Source organism: Mirounga leonina, unplaced genomic scaffold (genome assembly GCF_011800145.1).
Source record: "Mirounga leonina isolate KUSES-001 unplaced genomic scaffold, KU_Mleo_1.0 Mir_91, whole genome shotgun sequence".
Lineage (NCBI taxonomy): Eukaryota > Metazoa > Chordata > Mammalia > Carnivora > Phocidae > Mirounga > Mirounga leonina.
Genome location: NW_023270839.1, coordinates 1,606,812 through 1,625,732, shown reverse-complemented (window position 1 = coordinate 1,625,732; position 18,921 = coordinate 1,606,812). Strand labels below are relative to the sequence as shown.

The following is an 18,921-nucleotide window of genomic DNA, read 5'->3' as shown; positions in this document are numbered from 1 at the left end:
GTTCCCTCTCTCGCTGTCTCTCTCTGTCAAATAAATAAATAAATCTTTAAAAAAAAAAAAAATATTTTAACTGGCCTATCAGAAGTTGATTCCTACTGATTTTTATGCCAGTGGTCCCTTACTGTGCAGATTCTGATAGAGCTTAAATGATCAGGGCTATATACTGAGTTCAAGTAGATTAACTCACAACTGGTTTTTGTTCACGGATTCAAAGGCCAAGGAAAATTAATAAAACCTGAAAGCAATTTGTTATTATTCCTGATTTAAAAAGGTGGCACTAAAGAATATCTAAATCCTGACTATGCCTAGCATAAAATCATTGGTCTAAAATATCCACACTTAGATTTTTAGTTGGAAATCAGTTTGGACAAAAGGTCAATAAATCATAATATGTGGAGAACAAACACATGGTCACTTTTTTTGAAGACAGTTTAATTGTACTCTGGGTCTGCCAGATGGGTGATGTCACTTCCTAAGCTGATTTTCAGGTGCACAACCACAACGACTATGTGAGATGGACTCCCCAAAAGATAAAAGAGCGCACCTTCATGGGAGTCAGAGAGAAAAATTCTTGGAGGGGAAAGGCAGAAAGGTCTCACTACACCAGCAAGAGTTGTAATTTGGCCCAATTCCTAAAATTTGACCAAGTTTCCCTCTAGGGACTCCAGTCTTCCATGTCTCTACACCCCAAGGAATTGGGGGGGAAGGCTATAGTCAATAATCCAAAAATAAACAGGAGGAATGGGGTTTGGGGTTTTTTTTTTGTTTTTTTTGTTTTGTTTTGTTTTGTTTTGTATATCAAGAGACCTACTCTTAAAATGCCTGGATAAAAGGTGCACTTGATGATTTTAAATAGCTATTTGCCAGTGGAGAAAACACACTGCATTGTGCAAATCCAAGCTGAGATAACTCCTGTTCTCACCAACCGCTTAGTTCTTTGTAAACTCTTAACAGGAAAGGTGGGGACCATCCTTGGAATAAGCAGCCTAGAAAGCAGAATAGTTTAAAATTTTTTTTAAAAAAGGCTACAAATTACTACTGTTCCACCTCTTATGAATGAGTGACATGGGGGTATCATCTCCCCTGGTTTAGTACCAACGACTGGGAGAAGCCCTCCCCAGGAGTGACTGTAGAAGTTTATACGCAACTTCTGGCTTACAGCCTGCAACTGCCCAAAATACAGTGGTTATGTACTTGCGAGTGACAAATTCTTCATCCAAGGACTGGATGTTATGTTAAAAAACAATAGGGTTCCAGAATATCAAACACGATATCCACCTAGCGGCGTTTATGACTCTGGAGAAAATCAACTCATGAGAATCTAGCAGACATTTAAGAATGTCCTAGGAGGTTTAAAACTGCATGAGAAAGTAAATTATGAAGGGGGGGGTGGGAAACCAAAACAGCAGGGCAGAAAATTTAAAACATATGAGGTGTAAATCTGGGTTGTCAAGAGCTAGAATTACCAAGAGGAGAAAATTAAAAGAATTAGCAAAAGACTTTTTTAAAAAATCACAGAAAATAAGATAAGAAACGCAAACAAACATGTGCATATAGATGGGTATAAATATAGTTTAACACCTGTCATCTAGTATATAATAAAGAAGTATTGAAAGTATGAATAAAATGATTTTCAAAAAGAAGCACAATTTTAAATCATTTAAAAAACTGAAATATGACTTCAGAAATATAAAACACAGTAATTGAGACATAAAAAGTAAAAAATTAAAGTAACTAAGGTTAAGAATTGGCAGGAAACAAAGAAAAGGTAAATGTTTTTAAATTGTAATCCTCCTGACTCACACGAAAGCACCCAAACTAGAGACTATTAACTATGAAAAATTTCCTCACTGGGGGCCACTCTGCTAAATGTTCCCCGTCAGCCCATAGGAGTTTCTCAAATTCACTTCACAAGCCTGTGGGAAGCAAAAGAGCAGCAAAGGGACTTCCAGCTAACATTGGCTGAGTTTGTCTTTTCCTGATTTTTCCCCAAAGACACTGTTCTTCTCCACCACCATCTCTCCTACCGCTATATTTCATAAGTGGGGCTTTTTATTATTTCCGTAATTATGTTCTTAAAATCTACAGGTAAAGTAGGCTGAGGTTTGACAAGTAAAACACTGAAGTGTCTTTCAAAATATTTCAACTAAGTATCCACTAACAACCACAAAAGACTCCTGTTCCAAAGACTCAATTCAATTCAACAAATATTTATTCAGGCTCTATCATAAAATGTTTTCAGGAAGGAAGAAGGCTTTCACTGGCTTTAAATCCTTGGCCCAGTTAGATGAGAAGAATACTAACTCCTCGGAAGAGACTCAAATCCCAGGGTTTTGTGTTTGTGTGTTGTCTCAAATACAAGTCCCACATTCTCCCCTAAGTACCTCTTACCTCCTAAAACACTTCTAATTCACCTTTTAAAAGCATTGATTTGAATAATAATTATGGATCAAAGGTAGAAACAGCACTTCCTAGAAAACAAATAGCCCGGATATAACAAAAAACTTAATTTGCATACAGATTGACCACACAACACTGCTTCTGGGAACTTAACAGTAAATAATGGGACAAATCATTCTTTCCTATCATTCAGTGCCAGGCACTCTTCTAGATACCTGGGATATGTGCGGGAACAGTCAAAGATTATGGCCCAAAGGGTGTTTATGCTCTTAGGTGATTTACCCAAATTTACTGACTTCAGCTAACAAAGAAACTTTGTGTGTAAATCAAAGTTTTCTCAATCAAAACATATTTTAAATAAACAAAGACAGCTCTACAGTATTCAGTAAGCAATGCAAAGGCTTCTTTTGCAAAAAGAAAGGGCTCTGGGTGAAAAATGGACATATCAAAGATGACATCCACACTTACATATTTTAAAAAACTCAGTTTTTTATATTTCAGGTTTCTAAAGAACACTATCGAGAACTGAATAAGAACCAAGTAGAGTGAAATTTAACTTTTAAGAAATTATTCTATGGAACTTTCTAAAATATTTATAGAAATGTGTATTTCTCAAACTGCTTTTTAAAAGATGAAAATGAATTTGGTTATACAGAGAAACTATCAGGCCAGTGCTTACTGAAAAAAAAGCAGGAAAATGGGAGTTAATTTTTTTTTATTTTATTGTTTGTTCATTGTGAATTTACTAGATGTATTTCATATGCAGTCAACCCAATAATGGGCTTAAGTGTTGGTTATTAAATATAACCGTTTATTCTGCACCTTGTCACGTGCTTCACCTCATTTTTCTTTTTCTTTTTTTTTTTTTAGATTTTATTTATTTATTTGAAGAGAGAGACACAGCGGGAGAGGGAACACAAGCAGGGGGAGTGGCAGAGGGAGAAGCAGGCTTCCCGCTGACCAGGGAGCCCGATGCGGGGCTCCATCCCAGGACCCTGGGATCACGACCTGAGCCGAAGGCAGATGCTTAACGACTGAGCCACCCAGGGGCCCCTCATTTTTCTCTTTAAATACAGAGCAAAAAAACCCAAAAACCTATGCATTTGCTTTTCAAACTGAAAAAAGCAAAGAGTCACTATAAAAACTACAATTTAAATATTAATCTTAAGAATATTACCTATGAGGGGTTCCTGGGTGGCTCAGTCGTTAAGCGTCAGCCTTTAGCTCAGGTCATGGTCCCAGGGCCCTGTGATTGAGCCCCGCATCAGGCTCCCTGCTCAGCAGAAGCCTGCTTCTCCCTCCCCTACTCCCCCTGCTTGTGTTCCCTCTCTGGCTGTCTCTCTCTGTGTCAAATAAATAAATAAAATCTTAAAAAAAGAAAAAAAGAATATTACCAATGAAAAAAAATTTTTTTAAGTATTACTGATGATATCAAAATATTAAATAATCTTAGGAAAATTAACAGACAAGTTCAAATATAAATATTATATATGTAAGTGGAAAAAATCTGCCAAGGTATATGCATAAAGATGTTTAAAAACAAAAACAAAAACTGACTCTTAAATATCCAGGAGTAGGGAACAAGTGAAACATATTGTGATAAATCCGTATACCAATTCTATTTAAATATTAAAAAGTAGTCCTGGGGCACCTGGGTGATGCAGTCAGTTGGGCATCTGACTCTCGATTTCCACTCAGGTCATGATCTCAGGGGCGGGCACTCATCAGGGAGGCTGCTTGGGATTCTCTCTTTCCCTCTCCCTCTGCCCACCCCCAGCACACACTCTCTAAATAAATAAACAAACAAATAAATAAAATTAAAAAAAAAAAAAAAAAAGGTGCTGTCCTAAGCATTCTTTCTTATATTTACAGAAGAAGATATTAAAGTAAAAGAACAATCCTATGAGTTGTGACTAGAATATGGTCAGGCAAAACCCCAGAGGCTGCCAACAGTCAATTACACATATTTAATATCTGTAAGAATTATGTAGCCTTATGAGAAAGAATATAAAAATGCAGTACTCTATTAGGTTCAAAGTTCTTTAGTGTAGATACAAAAGGATTCACTTATCTTAAGTGCTAAAGAAATTCAAAATCCAATCAAATGATCATTCTGGGAAGGAATGTGAGACTTTTTGGCACACAGAAGTAATATACTGAATATATTTTAAATATAATTGAACCCAGGGATGTAAGTTACATGATTACCCTCCCTCCCTTTCTTGAAGTTATAGAAGCACTGAAAGAAATAGAGTTCTGTAGAACTGATCTACCTTGCCTACAAGAATTCAGTCTCTGTCCCAGTGAAAAGCACTGGGGATTATGCAACCTTAATCAAGCCAGGAAGATAACGGCAAAATTTATACGAGAAGGGAACTCCACAGATTGTTTGGAATCAGATAATTATTTCACAAGTGAAAAACATCTTTTAAAATGGGAGTATCTGAAATTAAATATAGAACAGTTTGAGAAAACTATATTATCAATATTTTTGTGCATATTATATACATATAATTAAGCAATTGATTGTGGCTTATCTGTATAACACTGGAACATTTAGGAACTTAAAACTTTACCATATTTGCATGTTTATTAGTTTCACTTACTAGATGCAGAAGGATTAAAGACATATAAAGCTTTATCAGGCTGGTGATTGCAATATTTAAAGGAAATCAAATATATTAAATTTACAAATTCAATTTAAAATGTTCAAAAGTATCTAAATATTGGGTTTGTAAAGGATACTAATAATTCTTCAAAGGTTCTTAAGTGTAACTGTTAAAATCTGCTAGACTTAAAAAAAAAGTGTAAGTTGCACTAGAAAAATTAAGACTAATATCTTAACCTGTAACTTTAACTTGAATATTAAATTATAAAGCCAAAATAAATATCTGAAAAACATTTGCTTCATATAAAAATTACTCCAAAAGGCACTGAACATTTTATATTTAAAAACTGACATGGAAACGGGCGCCTGGGTGGCTCAGTTGGTTGGGCGACTGCCTTCGGCTCAGGTCATGATCCTGGAGTCCCGGGATCGAGTCCCGCATCAGGCTCCCTGCTCGGCAGGGAGTCTGCTTCTCCCGCTGACCCTCCCCCCTCTCATGCTCTCTCTGTCTCATTCTCTCTCAAATAAATGAATAAAAATCTTTAAAAAAAAAAAAAAAACTGACATGGAAAGATAAAGTATCAAATTGCCAAGATATGGAAACAACTTAGTGTCCATCCATGGATGAATGGATAAAGATGTGGAATGTATACAAAATGCAATATTACCCAAAAAAGAAGGAAATCTTGCCATTTGCAACAACATGCATGGACCTTGAGGGTATTAAGCTAAGCGAAATAAGTCAGAAAGACCAATACCATATGATTTCACTTACATGTGGTATCCAAACAACCAAACAAACAAACAAAACTCATCGATACAGAGAACAGATGTGGGAAATTATCACAGGAGAAGGGATTGGAGGGTGAATAAAATGGGTAAAAGGGGTCAATTGTATGGTGACAAGTGGTATCTAGACTTACTGTGGTGATCACTTTGTAATGAATGATAATATCTAATTATTATGTTGTACCCCTGAAACTAATATAATGTTACATACTAATTTTACCTCAATAATAAATTAATTAAAAGAAAAATAAAACCATCTGGTTGTGATAGTTATAGTAAATATGGAGTAAGAAGTGTGAGTTTGGACACTTTCTCTTTTCTCCTATCTCTAAAAGACTGATTAGGAAGAGACATCCAACAAAATGAAATAACTATCTCTAAGAGATATCTGCACCCCCATGTTCATTGCAGCATTATTCATAATAGCCAAGACATGGAAACAACCTACGTGCCCATCAGCAGAAAAATGAATAAAGAAAATGGGATAGATACACATGCACATACACACATGCCCACAGAGGAATATTTTTCAGCCATAAAAAAAGGAAATCCTACCATTTGCAACTACATGGATGGTTCCTGAGAGCATTATGCTAAGTGAAATAAGTCAGAGGAAGACAAGTACTGAATGATTTCACTCAAAGGAGTAATCTAAAAAAGCTGAACTTATAGAAACAGAGAATAGAGTGGTAGTTGCCAAGAGCTGTGGAGTGGTTTGAAATGGAGACATGTTGGTCAAAAGACACAAACTTCCAGTTATAAGATGAATAAGTTCTGGGAATGCAATGTAAAACATGGTAATTATAGTTAACAATCATGTATTATATACTTGAAAGTTGCTACAAAAGATCTTAAATGCTCTCATTATAAAGAAAAAATTGCAGTTATGTGAGGTGATGGATGTGTTAAGTAATCTTATTGTGGCAATCATTTTGCAATATATACAGGAATCAAATTATCATATTGTATATCTCAAACTTACACAACGTTATATGTTAATTATATTTCAATAAAGTCAGGGAAAAAAACAAACTAGAAAAAACAATAGTATCAAAAGAAAATAAAAAAACCACAAAGAAGTTATGATGAGCTTATTGTAGGACAGACATCTGATATTTATTAAAATATTTTAAATCTGGGTAGTATGATCCATTTGGGGGCTTATGTGAATTTCTCACCTTTTCTCCAATGAATGTGACATATTAAATTTCCAGTTACTGCTATAACAACCAACCACAAACCTAGCAGCTTTTAAAAACATAAATTTATTCTCTTCCAGTTCTGGAGATCAGAAGTCCAAAATCAGTTTCCCTGGGCTAAAGTCAAGGTGTGGTTCCCTATGAGGTTCCAAAGGGAGATCACTCTTCTTGCCTTTTTGAGCTCTGAGCTCTCAGCTTTGACTGTATTACTTGCTTCCTGACATCACCCCAAACTTCTGTTTCTGTTGTCACATCTCCTATCACTACTATGCTCTAACTACCCCCTGCTTCCCTCATATTTGGACCCCAGCATTCCTTGGCTCTTGTCCATTTCCTCCATCTTCAAAGTCAGCAACAAGGGATAGAGTCCCTCTCACGGTTAGAATCTCTCCTGCTTCTCAGTCTCATCCATCTGACCTAATCTGGAAGATTCAACACTTTTAAGGCCCTCATGTGATGGAACTGGGCTCACCCAGTTAATCCAGGATAATTTCCCTGTCTCAAAATTCTTAATCACATCTGCCAAGTCCCTTTTGCCTTATCGTTCACAAATTCCAGGGATTAGAATGTGAACATCCTTGAGGGTCATTATTCAACCTATCACACATGGTAATTTTGTAATTTTCAAAATAAAAGAAAAATAATTAAGTAATTGAAGTATAAAAGTTATAATTTTTCATGTGGGGAAATCTGAACCGAAAAGATCATACAAAATCAAGTTCCTTTTCAAGTGGCTTTAGACCCACTAACTTGCATTATTTTTCAGGAGCCAGAACCTTCAACATTATAATTTCTGAACCTATAATTCTTAGTATTACTTCAACAACATATTTATCAACAGAAACCAAGTAAAGAGTGATAGGTATAACATGTATTTGCTTCATTCAGTCTATGCCTCTGAACATCTTAAGAAAATATGAGCTAGGGCGCCTGGGTGGCTCAGTTGGTTAAGCGACTGCCTTTGGCTCAGGTCATGATCCTGGAGTCCCGGGATCGAGTCCCGCATCAGGCTCCCTGCTCAGCAGGGAGTCTGCTTCTCCCTCTGACTCTCCTCCCTCTCATGCTCTCTGTATCTCATTCTCTCTGTCTCAAATAAATAAATAAAATCTTTTAAAAAAAAAAAGAAAATATGAGCTACAGCCTACATGTTGTGATTGTGGGACAGTACAATTTCCAAAATTTTATATCCCTTATTTGCCTATTTTTTAAATAGAAAAGGAGTTTTCTAAGTAATCAAGAGCATTTGTGTGAAATTCTCTCTCTCTCTCTTTTTTTTGCTAACCATGTTATTTTATCCAGCGCACAGAATATAATAAAGTACAACTCAAAACTATGATAATGTTATCCTTCTACATGTAAGTCAGTATATTTTGCCTTTGTGATGGTTGCCATGGGTGCTGAAGCTTCAAGGCAGGCCTTTCCTGTTTACCTATTTGAAATAATAAGGTAGTATGAACTACCAAATTAAGTAAAATTATTTGTTGTTTGACACAATAAACATGTACAAACCTATCAAAGTATCTTGATTTATAGTGGTTGGAGAAAGTGGACTTAAAGCTACTTTAAATACTACATTCAAAGTGAGATCTAATTAACTAGTTAATGAAACCAATTCTAAATGTTCATTGTCAGTTCATCTTTAAGTTATACGAAAACTTTTGATCACGGGGATAACGTTCTAACCAAAGTAAGGTTTATGTTTGTTTTTGTTTTTAACTTAAGACTCCATTTAGAAAAGTTACTCAAAATGACATGGCCAATATATATAATCTAATGATTCTTTCCATGAAATAAATTCTAGGTGTAAGTTTTATCTTTAAATATACATGGATTTTTGGGGTGCCTGGGTGGCTCAGTAGGTTAAGCAACTGCCTTTGGCTCAAGTCATGATCTGGGGTCCTGGGATGGAGCCCTGCATCGGGCTCTCTGTTCGGTGGGAAGCCTGCTTCTCCCTCTCCCACTCCTCCTGCTTGTGTTCCCTCTCTCGCTGTGTCTCTTTCTCTGCCAAATAAATTTAAAAAAAAAATCTTTAAAAACAAACAAACAAACAAACAAACAAGGATTTTTGGCCAAAAGACCATAAAATGTCTTCCCTAAGGACGGTTTTTCTGTTTTTGCTTGTTGTTTATTTTTAACTTAAAACTCCAGTTTTTATTGTTGAACACACACTCAAAAGGAATTCTAGGATAACAGACATAAACTGAGGGTTCTGGACAAGTGGTTTTACAGTCATTCTATTTAACATAGTGTATTAGCTCAGATCCACTCTACTGGTCCATTCCCAAAGAACTGAATAAAAGCAAAGATCATGCAAGATTCAGTCTTTTATTCTTGGAAGAATAAAAGCTACTGGCTATATTTAATTATTCTGAAGATCTATATCCCAGGGTGACAACAGCTCATTCCATGTCAATAGATGAAATTAACATCTGTCACAGGGAAGGGCACAGAGCATTCCTGTCTAGGAGCTATTCTGAGGCTAATCTATTTCTCAGCACTAGTCATTTAGTAGAGAAGAGCTAGGCATGAGTGACCCATCCAACTACTCCTCAAACAGCAACTGATGCCCTGTGTCCTACTAGTTAAAGATGAATGGTCTCAAGATAAGGCTTACAAGGCACAGTACTTGACTAACAGATACCTAGCAGATTCAGACTTCTAGTACAGCTGGAGAGGTCTGTTGCCTTTCTGTCAGCCAAGAGACCACCAGGAAGTCATATCAAAAGAGAATTCTCTATGTAACTCATCCATTGTATTAAAGCTGCAAAAGTTCTAAATTTATCAAAAAGAGGCAACATTTCAGGCACCCTTCTCACCTATTAGGAACAAATAACTACTACATGCTTCCCAGTAGTCATGCAGGGCAGGAACCCTTTGGATTTAATTGAATTACTGATATACTTTAGATTATATTGTGTCTATATATAAAGATACATTTTTGTAAAGCCTAAAGATAGTACCATTAGTCTGCAAGGGAAATATTGGCCTTAGCCCTGTACACAAGCAATGCAAAGGAATGCAAGGCAAGTCACAATTTGGAATAGCCAGCAGTGGAAAGAAAACCTCCACATGGCCCGATTAATCATGCACAACAAGTGGGACTAAGTTTACCTTAGGGTGTGTTCATTCATAACTGACCAAAAATAAGCAAACAAATACATAAAACTTATAAAAAGAGAAAATGTATCTGCAAAACATGATCCTTAGCATATGGGCAATCCAAATACCTCTCAAATGAAAAGCAACCACTGAAAGGCACTTTTCTTAAGGACCTTTAGTTATTTTCTCAGAATCTCCTCAAAATCAATGAAGTATTCAAGAAGAAATGATTCACTGATTTACACTGGTAGCTAAGATTCTTTATACCCACAAGTCTTGAGCCACACTGATCAATAGGTGGTCTTCCATAATCGCTTCTTCCAAGATACCTCCGTGTCCATATCTCCCTGGGAAGAAGTGTTGTGAACCAAGGTAGGCCAATTTAATCACACAAGGTAATTAACTTCTTTGGAAAAACAACAGTGGTGTCTGGAAATGTAAAGATGGGTAAGGCATGGCTATCTCCACCTCTTCTTACTGGAGTAAAATAAAAGCAAATTCAAACCAAATTCTGCCACTCCACTTAAAAAAAAAAAAAAAAAGGCATATTAATTCCTCAAGGGTGAGGTATGGCTCTAAAATACTTTGGGCAATCAGCTATCTGTAATGGCCCTAATACTCCCAGGGAGAGTCCATCTTTAATGTTCCTCACATTAATTGTCAGTACTTGGGGGGAGAGGCGGGGGCAGGATCTTGCTCAGTAAGAGAAGCATTGTTGTGGCGGCCACCAGAGTGACTACACATTTAGCTGACCACGAAGTGGGATGTGAATTCCAGACGAGGGAACCCTTCCAGACTAAGGAATCACTTAAACACACACATAAATAATACACTGTCAAAGCGTTAAGTGCCTTTAAGTAAATTTCAGCTAACACAATAGGAAATTTAACATTTCCCCCTCTCCCATACTCTGATAACTCCAAACTCTCTGTTCAGATCTATGGCCAGCCCAGCCCCCTCTGTTCTTAGGAATAGCTATAGTGAAGTGAATCAGATACTGGGGGATTTGCTTTCTACTTAGTAGCCAAGTGGAATGGGGTAAACAATTTAACCCCCTCAGGTTCCTTACCCTTAAAGTAGAGAGAATGTCTATCGCAAAGGGCTACTGTGAAAATCAGAGATGACAAATGAAAAGAAGCCAAGATACAGGCAGGCACAGAGAGTACATGCCAGGAAGGTTTTGTTCCTGGAGGCTTCCCTCTGCCGGCCATTGTTACCGTGAGGCCCAGAACCTTACAGAGCACGACCCAATGCTCCCGGGATGAGCTCTTCCTAAAACTCTCCTACCAAGTCATCCTGGAGTTGCTCTTTGAACCTTTCATTTGTGACACTGTGAAAACTTCCAAGGAGAACTACTCAGCTTGTAAAAAGCCACCCCTAGACCTCTCCCCACTGCTATCCATGAGTTACGTGGTGGGGCCATTCTCACTAGCTCAATCCACAGGAGGTCAGAGCTTCACTGTCCTCTTCTGCCCTCTGGTGCCACTAGTCTCATAATCCCAGAAGCCTCGCCTACGGTAGCCTGCTCAGGTCACCACCTATACCAAAGCTTAACTGCCACCCCTCCAACCCTACCATTTCCCTGACTCTTTCCAGCTTTTGACAAGAGCAAAAGCTACAGCTGTTTGACCTAGACCATTGCTTTTGGTCACAGGGTCTCGAGCCCTACTGCCACTGTTCTGAGGGTCTGACTGGACTAACCAATCTCTAAATAATTACAACTCTGTAAGTCACATACGTTCTTAGTTGCAGCTTTCCATATCCAGGATGCACACCAAACCCTTCAAAGACACTGAGTACAAAGACTCTACAGATGGTTCCTCATGGCCAGGAGACTGGACTTTTCCATAAAATGAGAAATATTCTCCTGTCCCACCCTAATAATCTGTTTTCTTTGATAAAGAAATCACTCTTAGGTGTCTTCAAATTCTTCCCATTCCCTATACCAGATGCCCTGAAGCCCTTATGAATGCCCCCCCTGAAGGTTGGCCATGATACCCCGAGAACTTTGAAAGATCACTGATTGTGATTGCTTAAAGGTTTTATAATGGGGCATGGACTTTAATAAGAGGTAAGGAGTAATTAGTGAAAAGATCTGAAAAAGATTTGTGATTGGCTCAGCGAAACGGCTAACTCAGTTGTTTCCGAGTAAAACTGCCTCTCATCCCAATATCACACTTCGGCATGTGTGCGAACAACTGTGTTATATGAGCTATTCATCAGATGTAACAACTTAGCAAACAACCCCTACATGCTAGTATAATAGCAAAATATGATCTCCCAAAGTCATTTCCAAGTGCCTTCCTCCTCGTATCAAGGGTAGATTTGCAAAGGAACTTCTGATTTTGGTCTTCAGGACCAGATTTGAGAATCATTATGTTGCCAAATACCGTACCCTTACCTATTTTATTTCCCTTTTTTATCAAATGAAATATCATTGAAATTACACTTGCAACTGAAGAATTAAATCAACTTCTTGTCAAAAATAATAAAAAGCAATGAAGATGTGCTGTACTTTTATCAGCATATGTGTTTTGCATTTAGCAATAATCAAATTACTCCTTGAGGAATTCTGAGAGGTTGAAATTTGAGAAGCAGTTTCAAACAACTACTCCTAAGATTTGCCGTATTATAGAGGACAGAGAAAACATGTTATCTAGGCCTTACAGGCCTTAAAGTCATACTGCTTTTTAATACTACAATTTTATTCAAATATTGATATAAGATAAAGTACACATTTCTTTTGCTAACAAGACAGTATGCCAGTTTGTAAAGCCTTGGGATATCAATAATCCTATTTACTATGCACCTATTTGCCAGGCAGTATATTTAATCCTTTATATATATTATCCTTAATGTTCAAAGTAATCTTAGATAAGTCACAACCACACATTCACAAGCTTACAAATTTGTTTGTACTGTCCAGTAAGGTCAATAAAGTTATTCATGCATAAACTGGTGAAGGCCTATATATAAACACCTCACCAAAAAAAAAAAAAAAAAAGAGTAATAATAACTGCTAAATAAAGTTTTAAATCTCCCTTAATACCCGTGATAGAAGCCTGTTGATATGGACAAACACAGTTATCAAGTATGGGGCAAATTTTCAAACTTTACTAAAAATTTTCCAACCCCACCTACCCTCCAACCCCCACATACACACACACTACAGATTTCACAGAAAATTCTTTTACATTTATCTCAATCCTGGATCTAAAGGCCCAAATTAATTTCTATATTTGTCAAAACATCCAATCATCTAATTCTTAGAATATTCTCTAGAATACTTTCTAGAATATAGAATATTCTAGAGAATTCTCCTTGTGGGGGGCCTGGCTGGCTCAGTCAGAAGGACATATGACCCACGATCTCAGGTTTGTGAGTTCGAGACCTGCATTGGGATAGAGACTACTTAAATAAAATTTTTCTAAAAAAGGAATATTCTTCTTGCGAAAACTGTCAAATAGCATACCTCTATAAGAAAAGGTTTTCTGGGGCACCTGGGTGGCTCAGTGGTTAAGCGTCTGCACTGGGCTCAGGTCATGATCCACCCCCAAAGTGGGCTTTTAAAACTATGTTCCAAAACACACTTATATACTTAGATAATAAACTACTATGTATATGTGTAAAAACTGCACATATATAGTACATGAGCATTACATATATATCAAAATATATTCCTATTATACTACTAAGCTTGAAATTATAATTTTAAACATACACTATTGAATTATATTAAGAATCACTTAATGAAAGGACAATTTCTATACTTCATCATTAAATCAGAAATCAAATGACCTATAATAATGACAAATATAAAATCTGAATAAAAAGTATACACCTAGGGGCGCCTGGGTGGCTCAGTCATTAAGTGTCTGCCTTCAGCTCGGGTCATGATCCCGGAGTCCTGGGATCAAGCCCCGCAGCATCGGGCTCCCTGCTCAGCGGGGAGCCTGCTTCTCCCTCTCCCACTCCCCCTGCTTGTGTTCCCTCTCTCGCTGTGTCTCTCTCTGTCAAATAAATAAAAAATCTTAAAAAAAAAAAAAAGTATACACCTAAGACCCAAACACCATCATTAGCTTAAAAGGATGTTGTTGTTCCTCATATGTTGGGCTGATCAAGTAGTTAATTATTTCCAGCTTAATCTGTAGAAATAGAGTAGCTAAAATTACAATAAAGGCAAAAATGACACTACAACTGCTAAGAGAACAATTTACAATTAAGAAAGTGAAACAATTATAAGCATAGCAAAGCTACTTATTATTCTTTTAGTGAGCTATCTTCTATAAAATCTCACTCTTTAGTTTCTCTGGTCAGATACATGACTGTGTAAACTGAAACTATATGCCAAGAGACTTACTGATGTTATTACTTCATTTTAGTAAATTCAAAAGGGAAATATGAGTCATCTTTCTAATAAGATAATAACCAAAATGAATGGACAGGTAGTCATATTAGTTGCATCTCACATCCCTAAATTAGTACTGCTTGTTTAAAAAAAGTGTGCGTGTGTGCGTGCGCGTGTGTGTGTGTGTGTAGATAGACAATGTACTATGAAACCAAACTAATTCGTCCTTTGGGATACTGTTCCTTGCCTCAAAACAATTCCTTCTTAGTCTGTATATTCAAGGTTCCTTTGATAGTAAAAAGTAACAGTGTTTCAAAGCGAAGTCCATTACTATTATTTTTTTGCCCTCCAGAAAACAATAATCATGTTTTTATAACATACTAACAAAATGCATGTCTTTATATACAACCAGCCTTCAAGGTTATATACTTGCAAAGTAAAGAAATAAGCATAAGTAAAACCTTAGGCTAATACTTCCAAAAAAGAAGGAATAACATCTTGTATATTTAAACATTGTTACATACAGAAGAGCCAGACTAGATTTTTGACCTAAACTAAAAGATAAAAGAAGTAATTCTTTAGCCATATAATTCAGTACATACTTGGACTACATTTACCTTAAAATGCTGAATTACCATTAAAATTTTTCAAGTACAATCAAATGTCTGCCAGTTTCCAAATCTACATAATCAAAGAAAAACTATACTCTAAATTCTAAATAACAACAGTAATAACTTGAAGATGAGTTTCTCAGGGACAGGATCTCTCTTATTCAGCCCTACACACCTCAGTTGCACACCCCACAAGAAATGGCCCATGAATGTTGAGGAAATAAATTGAATTGTCAGCTAATACTTCCAAAGATTTAAGCTACTCTGATCTCTTTTAGTATGAGTACTTAGAGAATTCTCAAATCCTATGAAACCCCTTTTCAAAAAGTTAATGAAACAATGAATGTAGAGGGGCGCCTAGGTGGCTGCGTCGGTTGGTTAAGCGTCTACTTTCAGCTCAGGTCATGATCTCAGGGTCCTGCGATCGAGCCCCGCACCAGGCTCTCTGCACAGCAAGGAGTCTGTTTCTCCCTCTCCCTCTGACCCTCCTCCCGCTTGTGCTTTCTCTCTGTCTCAAATAAATAAATAAAATCTAAAAAAAAAACCCAATGAATGTAGAGGGCTCAGAAAATCAGGAGAACCTTCTGCTGTAAGCTCAACATGACTCCATGTCTACATTATAAATCGTAAATGACTTCAAACTCTCAGATCCAACCTAAAACATTCATTTCCCTCCCTCCCTCTCTCTTTTTCCCTCCTATCATGGTTATCTTCAGCCAGTACTTAAAAGAACCTGAAATAAGGGACAAAGGATCTCCTCCCATTTCCTTAATTCAGCACTGACCCTGTCTGCCATTTCCATTGTCACAAAGCAGAGAGATCCCTGCTATCCTGTGATGGATATTCAGCCCTCTTAATCTTGTTTCTGCCTTGGGTGATAATGTAGCTCAAGATAGATGACAGAAGACAGAGAGATGGAAGTTTTTCTGTCCAGACCCACCATCCAGTAAATATTTACTTACAGTATTCTGTATATAAATAACCCTCAAATCCATATCTCTAAATCGAACTCTTTGCCATAACCTTTAAAAAAAAAAAGTACAAGGGAGTTCTTTACCTTGGCTATCCCAAGCCATTTAACTTCTCAAACTTCTTTCAGCAAGAGAAGAGCTACAAGAGTAAATACAAAAGGAAGAGGTTCCCCTTATAAATCAGCCACCAAGGCTGATGATTTTCCCTTTCCGGTACCTTTCCAGGTCTCTCCCCAGAGTGTTGGCTCAGGTCTCAAGTAGCTCATGACTGAACTCCAGTTTTCTTTCTACCATAACATTTTTGGCATTCTAAAACATCTTCTACATAGCAAATACATCTTTCAGATGTCCTTGGTTTGATATCTCTATGTGGAAGACTACTGAGGCTTCTACTAATTTATGTTCATTTTAATTTCAAGGCCTTTTCACCGTTATAGTTTCTCTAAATAACCTAGTCACTACCCTCAGGCCTGCTGCAATCCATAGGTGCTTGGAGCCTCTCTCCCTTTGCATTCATATCCTTCCCTCCATAGAACCCCCTTCTTGGTAGCTACTGAGACAACTGGAATTCACTCTCCATTCAAAATCCCAAATCCCCAAACCTCTTGAACCATTAATGTTTCTCTCCATCCTAAACTCCATCAAGGGGTGTGTGTGTGTGTTGTGTGTTAAAGCTGGTCAAAACAGTCCATCCATATTAATCTGACTCAATCTGAATATTCCCTGTGACTCTACCACTTGTTTTAAATTTAGGTAAATGAAAATTCTATACAATTGCATTAGCTTTCTCAGAAATTTCATTATACATTGTTTTTATGCTTATCCAGTAATGCTCTTAAATCCACTGGTTTGCACCCTAATGAAGACTGTTGTAGACTACAACTTCCACTAAGTGAAGGCTTTCAGTGCCTAGGAGAGTACTCTTGTTCACCTGCAACAAATATTCCATAATATTGATGAGGAGGCACAGGACAGGACTTATACTAGAATTAGACAGAATTTGTCATTTACATGGAAGTTGAAAAAGATTGAGTCATATGCACTGTAAAATGTCACTACATTCAATAACCAAAAATTCTTGACATCATTGTTGCTTAGTCTAGCCTCCAGAACTTTTACAAACTTCTTAGATTACTGATTTTTCCCTGGGGCTTTTTCTAAAAATCCCTGTGCTTGATACCACAATTAACAACACTTGGAATTAGCAAACTCTGTTCCAAATACTTTAAAGAAAACATTCATGATTATTCAAGTGACCTTTATAAGGCAAGTACTAGCCAGTCCTCCAGGGCTGAAATTCAGCACCTTTAGAGACTTCTGTCCCCACCCCCTAAACCCTGCCTGTTTATACTGAGAAGCCTGGCGCCATGGCCCCCTCTCCTTCACACTCTTATCACCCCTTTCCATGCAACATCACTCTAGATGGCTACAGAAACACCCTGAAATTCAGAATTGCACTATAAACAGTGGTGGGCAGGGTGAGTCTCCTCCCTGGGTGGGCTGGCCCAGGATAACGGCACTTTTTCCAACCTGCCTTTTGTAACTGCCGTCCAGAGTCCCACAGCCTCAAACTTAAGGGCACAGCCAGCCTTGGGGTGCTCCTGGGAGTGCCCCCACCTTTTATATGTCTGTGCCTCCACTTCAATGCCCCACTATCAGTGCCTCAGGGTTGAAAAATTTGCTTTCACGTTCACACAAAGGTAGGACTAAAAAACTACCAGGAGGCGAGTGGTTGTGATCTGGTCAGTTGTTTTCACAGCTGGCTGAGTCAATCATCCCCTCTTAAAAGCTTATTTGACAGGTGAGAAATTCCTCATCTCTAGATCATTCCAGGAACTCCTCAGCATCAGTCTGAGCTGGGAGAGGGGCCTGAAGAGGAAGGGAGTGGTGCTGAAATCGTGTTGAGCGTGTCCCGGGGGGAGGCGGGGGGAACTCTGGTACGGGAAGGAGGAATCTGGCGCCAGGAACGTGCCGGTCCAAGGTCCAGAGGGAAGAGAGGGGGGGAGCCGGGAAGTCTTAAGAGCAGGGAGAGGCGCTAAGAGAAATGGGCAAGCAACATACCTGGAAATGTCCCGAGAGGAATGGAAATGGGTGAGGAGGTTGCGGACTGCAGAGAAAGCGGGAATGCAAGATGAGGCAAGGGGAGAACCGGAAACAGGGGATGCAGTGCCTCAGACGCCGGCGTCCAACCCTGGCCGGTGCCAGACCCTTCCAGAGCGCCGGCGAGGCTGGCTCCCGGCCGAGCCCCCGGAGCCGGAAAGTTGGCGCGGCGAGGGGCGACCGGACGGGCAGCGCCCCCTGTACGGCGCCTTACCTTCTGGTCGACGATGGAGCAAGCCATCTCGCGGACGTGCGCCAGGCTGTAGTCCCCGGACGAGTCCTGCAGCAGCAGCACCGGCTCGCGGCTCAGGCCGATCTGCAGATGGAACGAGAGGCCCCCGGCCGGAGCCGCGACGGGAGCCAGGAACGGCGCGGGCCCCGGCCCGGACCCCGGGATCAGCGCGGCGGCGGCCGCTGCTGCCGCCGCCGCCACGGGCAGCAGCGGGCTGGGCGGCCGCAGCACCGGAGGGGCGCTCATCGCTCGGCAGGGCGCGCCAAGGGCCGCGGGGTCGGGCAGCCGAGGGCGGGGGCCGGCGGAGCGGCAGCCGAAAAGTTTTGCTGCCGCGGAGCCGGGAGCTTCTTTCTCCAAGAGCCGAGGCGGAAAATAAAAACTTTCCGGAAAAGTCCCCGCGCGGGGGGAGGGCGAGAGGATGAGGAGCGGGAGGGGAGCGGGGGAGGGAAAATGGCTGAGGCGGGAGGACTGCGCCGCCGGGAGCGCGGGCGCCGCTCGCGGGAGGCGCTGCCGCCGCCGTGGAGCAGCCGCCGCGGCGCGCTCCGAGGGCCGGGGCGGCGGGTC

General features: G+C 39.3%; 1 protein-coding gene across 1 annotated transcript in view; it reads right to left on the bottom strand.

Annotated features, from left to right (window-relative positions):
- Positions 1-18,801, bottom strand: part of PRKD1 (protein kinase D1) — a 315,285-nt gene extending 296,484 nt beyond the window's left edge. Inside the window, exon 1 of the mRNA XM_034993621.1 lies at positions 18,340-18,801. Coding sequence (XP_034849512.1) covers positions 18,340-18,603 — 264 coding nt within the window. The 5' untranslated portion in view covers positions 18,604-18,801. The remainder of the gene's footprint in view (positions 1-18,339) is intronic.
- Between the last annotated feature and the right edge of the window lie 120 nt (positions 18,802-18,921).